The 10,351-nt window shown below is 44.1% G+C and overlaps 1 protein-coding gene across 2 annotated transcripts; it reads left to right on the top strand.

Annotated features, from left to right (window-relative positions):
• Positions 1–198: 198 nt before the first annotated feature.
• Positions 199–8,859, top strand: LOC100553151 (uncharacterized). Of its 2 annotated transcripts, none has more exons than XM_062969500.1 (4): positions 199–295; positions 5,051–5,214; positions 6,017–6,183; positions 7,453–8,859. In XM_062969500.1, exons 2-4 carry the CDS (start codon positions 5,058–5,060, stop codon positions 8,752–8,754), a joined length of 1,626 nt encoding a protein of 541 aa, XP_062825570.1. In that variant the 5' UTR covers positions 199–295; positions 5,051–5,057; the 3' UTR covers positions 8,755–8,859. The 2 variants fall into 2 exon arrangements, with proteins under 2 accessions (XP_062825570.1, XP_062825571.1); XM_062969501.1 differs by lacking the exon at positions 199–295 and adding an exon at positions 2,597–2,810.
• Positions 8,860–10,351: the final 1,492 nt, after the last annotated feature.

A 10,351-nucleotide genomic window follows, 5' to 3' on the forward strand; every position in this document is an offset into this window, starting at 1 on the left:
TTGAGAAAAGAGCACTTGCTTGCACCTGAGACCCCAGAAGAGAGAGGAGGACCAAACACAGCCTTAGGGCAAGACTCAAAGGGGTGGAAGGACTCCTCTCCCTTCCAGTAACTTCCTCCCTGGCTAGAGCATCTCTCTCCAGCTGTCTCCAAGGGTCAGGCCCTCCCCATAAATAGAGAAGGGGAGGGAGGGAAGGAAGGCTGCTTCATCCCAGGTTGGAGGCTCCAGCTGATACTGTGCAGGGGTGTGAGAGGCCAGCTTGAGCCCTTATCTAACCGAGAGAAGATACCCTCAAGTGAGTGCCCTGGAGGCTTTGCCTGCTCTTCTCACCTTGGAGCAAGGCAAACTCCCCCAGAGGGATGACAAAAGGGCGCAGGCTTGGGTTGGTTTATTTCTGGGGCAGCTGTATTGGGTGGTTATGTTTGGGGTTGCATTAAAAGTGATTGTTGGAGTCCCCAGATTTCCTAAATGGCACCATTGCTTCCCACATTCAACTTCCTATCTCTCCAGAGACCTTTGTGGGAGATGTTTCAATAGAGGGCTGGATGACCATCCGTAGGAAGATGTTGGTTGTGTCTTCTGCATGGCCAGACCCTGCTGGCCTTTGAGGTCTCTTTTTATTCTCTTATGAGACCAGAAGGGAGGCAGGTAGCTGACACTCAGGGAAGATTAGGGGTGCTAGATTAAGGAATAGGATTAAACCGGGGCTTGTCTAGACAAGGGCATATGGTCTGAAAGCCAAACCCTGTGAAGAGTAGCTTGGGGAGATGGATATTTTTAGCCTGTAGAAGGCTAAGAGATGACATGATAGCCATGTTTAAATATTCAAAAAGATGTCATATTGAGGAAGGAACAAGGTTTTTTTCTTCAGCTCCAAAGTCTAGGATGGCTTCAAACTACAGGGAAAGAGATCCCACCTTAACATTAGGAAAAGCTTCCTGAATGTAAGAGTGTTTTGATAGTGGAATATGCTGAGCATGGTGGAATCACCTGCTCTGGAGGTTTGAGGATAGAGTATGGACGTCCATCTGTTGGGAGTTCTTTGATTGTGTATTCCTGCATAAGAGGAGAAGGTTGGACTGGATGTCCCTTGACTATCTTCCAACTCTGATTCTGTGATAAGTGGAGAGAGCTCCTGTCCCTTTAATATTAATTACATTGAAGAGGAATTGTCAACAGATGTGGCTTGCCTTGCAAACACCCTGCTAATTTTCCCTCTTCTGTGCAACCCTTAAAGACACAGGATCCCTTTCTGATTTTCACTCTGATAGGCCTATGTCACAGGATAAAATTCTGTTTGAATACAAATCTTGGCAGCCACCATGAATGAGATGATCCAGGATAGTGTTTTGCCTCTTCCCTTCTACAGATACAGGAAAACACCTCACATATGCTTTGGGCAAACACTTTGCTGTCCACTAACACAATGGTCATACAGATATCATGGGCAAGAAGTTTGTAGGATTCTTCAGGTGTTATTCTGCAGCTTTGCCATTCCTCACTATGATGAACCAGGTTGCTAGAAGTTACCAACAACATCTGGCTTAGACAGAAACTTGCAGAATTAGCCGGGATGGAAAAATGGACTTTGCTGATAAAGGAGAAACTAAGAATGTTTGTGACTTGTGTTGGGGGCATTTCTCAACTGTAAGATTTATGAATTAGCAGAGTCTTGCCAAAAGTAAAAGCACTTTTGTCCAATCAACACAACATGATATCACTAAAGGAAGTAGACTGATAAAGTATAAAAACCATCCTATAGGAAGTAGGAAGTTTGTAGATCTGTTATTTTAAAAAATGTGTGTGTGTGTGTGTGTGTTTTGTAGTAGCAATAGTAATAGTTTTTAATAGCCATTTAGTTATGGTCTTGTAGTAGAGAGTACAGATTAGTATTATATATAAAAAGTTGATTCTGTGTTTTATTTTGTTTTTGTAAGAAACCCGTAGAATACCCAACACATCTGTTGAAGGACGAGAACTTGTCCTGTGTAGCGCAGGTTTCAAGAGGATTTGCACCAAGCAGGGAGTGGTTGGGAATTAGGACCAGGCTTTCCTCTTACTTACTTACTACTTAGGTGATCCCTTGTACCTCAAGGATGATGGTCCTCCAATTTTAGTGTCTTGGCAGTGGATGTGTAGGTGTCTGTAGAGCCCTATTCTTGACCCACATGTTTTTCCGCAGTGAGGACATTGGTTTCCAGGTGGAAGGTGGGCCAAGTCAGGGTTGGCTTATAATGCCTTCCTCTTGGCATGTTTCTTCCTTAAGCCCTCCATTCGTGCCTCTTCGAATTCTACAGCACTGCTGGTCACAGCTGACCTCCAGATAGAGCTCTCAAGGGCCAGTACTTCCCAGTTCCCGGTGTCTATGCCACAGATTTTTAAGGTTTGCTTTAAGCCAATTTTTAAATCTCTTTTCTTGTCCACCAACTTTCCGTTTTCCATTCTTGAGTTGGGAGTATAGAAACTGCTTTGGGAGACGATGATCAGGCATTCCGGTAATGTGGCCAGTCTAGTGGAGTTGATGGCATAGGAGCATCGCGTCAATACTGGTGGTTTTTGCTTTTTCCAGCACGCTGATATTTGTCAACCTGTCTTCCCAGGAGATTTGCAGGATTTCTTTGGAGGCAACGCTGATGGGATCTTTCCAGGAGTTGAATGTGATGTCTGTAGACAGTCCACATTTCACAGGCGTAGAGCAGGGTTGGGAGAACAATAGCGTTATAAACAAGCACCTTGGTATCCCTACGGAAGTCCTGATCCTCGAACACTCTCTGCTTCATTTGCAGAAATGCTGCACTCGCAGAGCTCAGGTGATGTTGTATTTCAGTGTCAATGTTGACTTTTGTGGAGAGGTGACTGCCAAGGTAGCGGAAATGGTCAACATTTTCTAATGTTACACCATTAGGCTGTATTCCTGGCATTGCAGAGGGATTGGCTGGTGACTGCTCAAAGAGCACTTTGGTTTTCTCGATGTTCAATGAGAGGCCGAGCTTCTCGTATGCTTCTGCAAAGGTGTTTAGAGTAGCTTGTAGGTCGTCTTCTGAATGCGCACAGACTACATTATCATCAGCATATTGGAGTTCTAGAACAGAAAATTCTGTAAAGCACCAATCTATATATGCTATATAATCTTGGGAATTGTAGTTTGGTGAAACATTACTACTCTTTAGCAGAGAAGGCCAACAACCTTGTAAGACCACAATTCTATGATTCCATAGCATTGAACCATGGCAGTTAAAGTTGTATCAAAATGCATTAATTTGACAATGTTAACTTCAGCTCCCAGAATTCCGGTACCACAATCTTATTTATTTATTTATTTATTTATTTATTATTTAAATTTATATGCCGCCACTCCCTTAGGGCTCGGGGCGGCTTACAAGAAAGGCTAAAATCTAACAATTTAAAAACATCTTTAAAATATCTTTTAAAAAAATCTTAAAAACACTCCCCCAGGGCTCAGAGTGGCTTTCAAAAACAAGCTAAAATCTAAGCAATTTAAAAACAGCAATAACAGAGGTCAAAAGCCTGCCGAAACAGGCGTGTCTTACATGCCCTGCGGAAGACTGATAAGTCCCGCAAGGCACGAACTTCAGGCGGCAGAGACTTCCAGAGTGATGGCGCCACTGATGTAAAAGCTCTACGTCTAGTTGCTGTTAGACGCAAGGTCTTAAAACTGGGAACTTCCAATAGATCTTGGTCCTCAGAGTGGAGGGATCTCTGGGGTTGGTAGGGGGTGAGGCAGTCCCTCAGGTACTTTGGCCCTAGACCATGTAAGGCCTTAAAGGTAAGCACCATCACTTTGAAAGTTATCCGGTGCTCAATTGGTAACCCATGCAGCTGTAGTAAGATAGGTGTTATATGACATCTCATCGGGACTCCTGCAAGAAGTCGAGCAGCTGCATTTTGTACCAACTTGAGCTTCCGGATCACCGACAAAGGAAGGCCAATATAGAGGGCGTTACAGTAGTCCAGCCTTGAGATGACCATGGCCTGGATCACCGTAGCTAGGTCGTCCCTTTACAGATAGGGGGCCAGCTGTCCCCCTGACTCCAGCAACGGCAAGGCAGTGGGTCAAAAGATTATAATCGACTGTGTCAAATGCTGCAGTGAGGTCCAATAACACGAGCAGCACCGACCCGCCCTGATTGAGCTGGCATCGAAGATGATCTGTGATGGAGACCAGTACAGTCTCTGTCCCATGCCCCCACACGAAAGCCGGACAGGAAGGGATCTAATCCGGCTGTGTCGTCTAGGAACTGTTGCAACTGGTCCGCTACTGCCCTCTCAATCACCTTGCCCACGAACGAGAGGTTCAAAACTGGGCGATAGCTGGAGGGAACCGAACGATCTAAATCTGGTTTCTTCAGCAGGGGAGAGACCACCGCCTCTTTTAAACCCTCTAGAAAGACTCCTTGCTCAAGGGAGCTGTTTATTATCTTCAATCTTGATGGTACATCTAGGAGTTGTAGCTCAAAATCACTGCTTTTAAATTTCCTACATTTCCTATATTTATGGAGAAGGTTTACAATCTCAACATTTCCATCAACTTGGCTTCTGTCTTCTTTCCTACTCTTCTCCAAATCCTGATCCATTTGACAGATGCTTATAGCAAATCAGTCTACCCTTAACTAAGGTCCATTCTGCACTGTCACATAATCCATATTATCAAATCAGATAATCCAGATTATCTGCTTTGAATTGGATTATATGAGTCTACACTGCCATATAATCCAGCCCAAGCAGATAATCTGGATTCTATATGCAGTGTAGAAGGGGCCCAAAGAGAGGGCCAAATAGATCCTTGAGGTGGGACTAGAGATACCTGGGTCATTTTCTCAGCCCTGCTTCCCTGCCTTTCCAACTGAGAGCCAAGCCATGTCTTCTTGCTTGTATTTACCTGATGCTATATGGGCAAACTACTGATACATTCCTCTGGAAGAAGCCACTAGTCAGGTTTCAAGGGTCTTCTCTCCTATTAGTGTCAAATAAAAGGAAAATCTGTCTTTCCAGTAACACTCTCTGAATTATTTCTTGTTTGTGATTCCAGAAAACCCATGCGCAAAAGGAGAATCATTCGCTCATTGGAGAAACTATGCCTGGAGAATGTGGCTATGCATATGAAAAGGCTATGGGTTAAGGTTTACTCGAGGTATGCCAAGCTGGCCAGGAATCGTGACCATGACGCCATCACAGGACCCTTCAGCATGCTGGGTGAGAAGTCAAACCATACCTGTGCCCTCTGTTCCCCCCCCCCCCCTTGTTTTACTCCCAACCACAGTTTTGTGGTTGGATCTTCTTGGAACAAGGGAAAAAAAGACAACAACTAGACTGTATTTTCCAGAGGGTGTAAAAGCCTATGAGCAGCCACTGCAAAGGTTCTCTCCCTTGTCTCGACCTGTCAAAATTAGTAGTCATAACCAAATCATCATCCATTCCATAGATCCTTGGGCCCCATATTTAGCATCTTAGTTTACAAAATACAGAACTTAGAGTACATCTACACTGTAAAATTAATGCAATTTGACACCACTTTAACTCCCTGTGAAGCCCCATCTACACTCTGCCATGTAAAATCCAGATTATCCGGATAATATGGCAGTGTATTCTCATACAATCCAGTTCAAAGATGATAATGTGGATTATATGCTTTGATTATCTAGATTATATGGCAGTGTAGAATGGGCCAGAATCATGAAAGTTTTACAAGGCCTTTACTGTAAGCCATTTTGAACAACCCCCATTGAAATGAGAGATACCCTGGAGGATCCCTAGAGAGGTATACTCTGTAGAAATATGCAATGTCATCTGGGATGACTCAATTGTAAGGCCATAAAGTGGAGCTGGAGGACCTAGAAAATTCCTAGGGAGAATGAAACTGCAGGTATAGGTCCTTTCAACATGGGAGGGTGTATTGTAACCTCTTTGTGGCACTCCTAGTCTCTATGTTGTTAATTGACTCCCACCTCTTGGGCCACTTAACATATGAGTAAGATCTCTCCCTTCCTCATTCCAGCTGGCTCTCTTCTCCAGGAACTGCTTGAGATCATGCGAGAGAGAAAATTTCTGACCCCATCCATACTTCACATTCTCCTTTTGCCACAACTAAAGTCACTGAATTTGAATTACTGCTCATCTTATGTTGGCAACACTCTTGCCCACACCATCACAGTACGCTGCAAGGTAAGTGGGATGGGATGAACTGGAGAGAGAAATCTCTTTTGGACACACTGTCTCTAGGATTGGGGTTGGGAGGGTTCTGACAGTTGTAGTTCTCTAAAGTAACATCTTGGAAAATCTGTTTTAATATGGTTGTGTTGTATGTTTTGTGTTGGTAACTGAGAGCCTTAACTATGTTGGAAACCACCCTGAGTCCCTTCGGAGAGATAGAGCGGTATATAAAGTTTTATTATTATTATTAACTTGCAAAATCTGGAAGCAGGATGGCCTAGTTCATCCTAGGGCACCCTTCTCCCTTAACAGCCTCCTGCTTGCGGAAACAGGAGGATGTTATGCTATACCTGTGATTTCCTATCTCTAGTCCTCCAGGTGCTTTGGACTTTAACACCCAGTAGTATGGGATGCATTGGCCAATGACCAGGGATTCTGTGAGCTGAAGTCCAAAACACCTGGAATACTAGACTTTGGAAAACCCTGCAAGAGAGGAGCTCTTTCCTATGGCCAAATAGAGACATTATTTATTCGTTAAGATACCTTTTTATTTAGAACAGGGCAGCAATGAACAGAAAAGATGACTGCGGTTAACATGCCACATTTGTGGGTTTGACTTTTGCAGTTTTGGTTGTTCATGGATTTGATTAAAATGTTCTGTTATGGGTCAGACACACTAACTCTATGAGCAACTTCTTCCAAGCTGCCCACAGAGCCATGCTAGAAGGCCTAGAGATTCCCAGAGAGAAATTCCCTCAGAGTTCTCCAGTATGATTATATGGCCAATATCTGATAGTAGTTGACCAGAGTCTTGCTGGAGGACCTGGAAATTCCTGTAGGGAATACCTCTATAGGATTTTTTAGGTTCTCCATTAAGATTCTGTGGACAATGTCCAGTGGACTGTACAGTTGAGAGCCTAAAGAATTGAGTTTTGTCTTTACCTTTCCCCCACTTTCTTAGAGATCTGCAAAAGTGGAGGACCTACTGTACTGTGTCTGGATTCTACTTTGTCATATTCCCATTCTGATATTGTGGGAAATGACATCTTGCACACAATCTTCAGATTTTAACAAAAGAGGACAGGCCGTGTGCCTATGACATAAGGATCTTCATGGCACCTGCGTATTTCAGAATATAAAAATCAGGGTTAGGACCCATAGATGTTCCTTCTCTTGACCCAAAGATATGTTGGGTAGAGCATACGTTCAGGGATGACCAGCGTTGAAATCCAAATGAGCCTGTTCTTCCTCACTTCATGCTCTTTCTCTTTCTGGAGACAGAATCTTTCCTCGCTGACACTTCGTTACTGCTACCGGATTCATGCGGATGCTTTGATCGAGCTTGTGAAAGCTTTGCCGTGCCTCACCAAACTAAACCTTTCATCCACCCAGTGCAACACACAAGTACTTTCCACCATTCGCACTTTCTGTCTTAAAATTGAAGGATTGGATATCGATAAGTGTAGGAAACTATCCTCAGAGTCCCTCCTTCACTTGGTCTATGACCCTGTTGCAGGATCGTACGGTTGCCAGTCATTGCAGAGGCTCAGAGCTGAAGGACTGACGCCCACCACTGACTTTCAGAGCTCGCTTTTGCTTCTGGTCTTTGTGCTTCTAGCATTGCCCAAGCTGAAATATTTTTTTCATAATTTGGTTCCACAAGCTATATGTCTGATCTATGACCAGGAATTTCATGGTGCCCGGATGCCTGCTGGGTTTCCATCCCTGGAGGAAGTGGCACGGTACAGGACATCTACTCACCCAAATGAGGAAAGTGGCAGATTCACACTTCCCCTCAGGAAAATTAATTTCATTCCACTTTCCTTGTTGCCTAAGATTGGTGCTGTGTGCCCTCACCTCTTGGAAATCTCTATGATTCTTAGAGATATCTGGAACTTGGATCAGCATGTCTTGCCATGGCACGGTCTCACCCATCTCAGTCTTGGTACCGATCAAAGGATGGACTTGAAGGAGCTTTTACCTGTGACAGCTAACATTGGGACCCAGCTTAAATTTCTTAAACTTAATGGATTTATCTTTAAAGATGAGTTCACCCTCCACACCTTGCTGAGCCACTGCCCAAATCTCCTGACATGTGTGTTGTTCCTTCCCTCTCCAGAGAGCAATGGTCATCAGAGTCAGCCACAGAATGAAGCCAGAGCAAGGAACTTGTGCCTGCCTCCTCTCCAGTTCCCTGAGCTTGTTAACTTTTGCCTGGAGTCCCATGAATTCGTTACCCCGTTGCCTTCCCTGTATAAACTGGTTTTGGGAAATATCCTGGAATCAGTGTTCAAATATTCCCCATGCCTGGAGATCTTGCATCTATTCTGTCTGCCCTGCTCTCTGGATGAGGCATTTCAGAAAGCACTAAAACCACCTAGTACTGCCCTGCAATGTCTTCAGGAGCTCGAACTGATTCGGGTTCAGATATCAGTTCGCACCATCGATTTGCTGATTTTGTCTGAGAATCAGCTGAGTTTACTCTCCTTGGAGAAATGTTTCCATATAAGCCGGGCAGACTACAATGAGCTCTCCCAAAGAGCCAGGAAAGAGAACTTGGAAGTAATGATTATGCGGGAATGAAAAAAACCCAACTCGCTCCACTTGCTCAGAATGGCAGCTCCATTGCTCATAGGGCCAGGACAGTACGTAATTTTTTTCAATAAAGCTTATTTTATACTACTAAAACCTTTGTCTCTGAATTATATTGTGATAAAAACACAAGAAGAATTGGGTGTTCCAGAGGGACTGGAACAACATTTGGAGGACCTAAATGGGTTTGTTTATTTATTATTTAAAACATTTATATTCTGCCCTTCTCACCCCGAAGGAGACTCAGGGCAGAACACAACATATATATGGCATACATTCCATTCCGGGCCATAAAATAATTATAAATCTACAGAAACATAAAAACATTAAACATTAAAATGAGTTATATCTATTTTAAAATCGGCTGTTTAAACCAACTCAGGACACCATGCTGGATCCAGTCAGCAGAATAGGTTTCCTATTATTGCCTCATTTCACTGCTCCAAAGGCTTGGTTCCACAGACAGGTTTTTCCCCTCTTTCTAAGGGACAGGAGGGAGGGGGCTGATCTAATCTTGCCAGGGAGGGAGTTCCATAGCCGAGGGACAATCACCGAGAAGGCCTTGTCTCGTCCCCACCAATCACGCCTGTGACGGTGGCTGGACCGAGAACAGGGCCTCCTCAGAAGATCTTCGTCTCCGTGGTGGTTCATAGAGGGAGATGCGTTCCGACAGGTAAACTGGGCTGGCGCCGTTTAGGGCTTTATAGGCTAAAGTCAGCACTTTGAATTGTGCAGACTGACAGACAATGGAGCTGAGGCAACATGCAAGTTGTGTGCTTCCTGTTAGGTACTCTCACCGACATTCTTGCCATCTGCTTCCCCTGGTATTAAAACAGGAATAAAATCAGGATGAAGTTGCTTTGGTCTACCACCTTATTCTGCTAGTGAGTAGAGCTACCCCCGCCTCTAATAAACAAGGATTTATAGCTAGAGATTTAGAGTTTTCCAACAGCACAAGTCAGAATGAGATACAGCCATGTCCTCTCTTTCACATAAAGCTCCCAGGCCTCCCCATCACCCCAGACCTTTATCTCTCCTCTACAAACTATATGTTATTCCACTTTTATTCCTATAAATCTATTTTTAAAAGTACTGTTTTACTTCTGTGAGATGTTGGGATGGCATCTTGCGCATGCGTCACCAACCTATCAATACAAAGAAGGTGACTTGCTTATGTTCACCGATGATCTTTTTGTTCCTTGTCATAGAAATTGTCTTCACTGAATCTCAGCGGCTGCACCTAGATCCCTGCAGGTGCTCTAGTTGAAACGTTTGCCACATCTCACAAAACTAGACCTCTCAAAGACTCAGTGCAATACAGAAGTATTATCAGCTGTGGGCTCCTGCTGTTTGGGGCTTTGTGAGCTTGACATCTCTGTATGTGAGGAGGTGACCCAGGAATCACTGCTTCCCCTCGTCTGTGATCCTTCCACTGGTGCTCTCTGTTGCCAAAAATTGCAAACTCTTCAGCTCTGTACCCTAAAGTCCACCACTAATGAACAGGGGTTGGTTTGGGTCTTGGTCTTTGTGCTGCTTGCATTGCCCAGCCTGATTCTAATTCTCACTAGTTATCAAGGAAACCTATGTA

Source organism: Anolis carolinensis, chromosome 2 (assembly GCF_035594765.1).
Source record: "Anolis carolinensis isolate JA03-04 chromosome 2, rAnoCar3.1.pri, whole genome shotgun sequence".
Taxonomy (NCBI): Eukaryota; Metazoa; Chordata; class Lepidosauria; order Squamata; family Dactyloidae; genus Anolis; species Anolis carolinensis.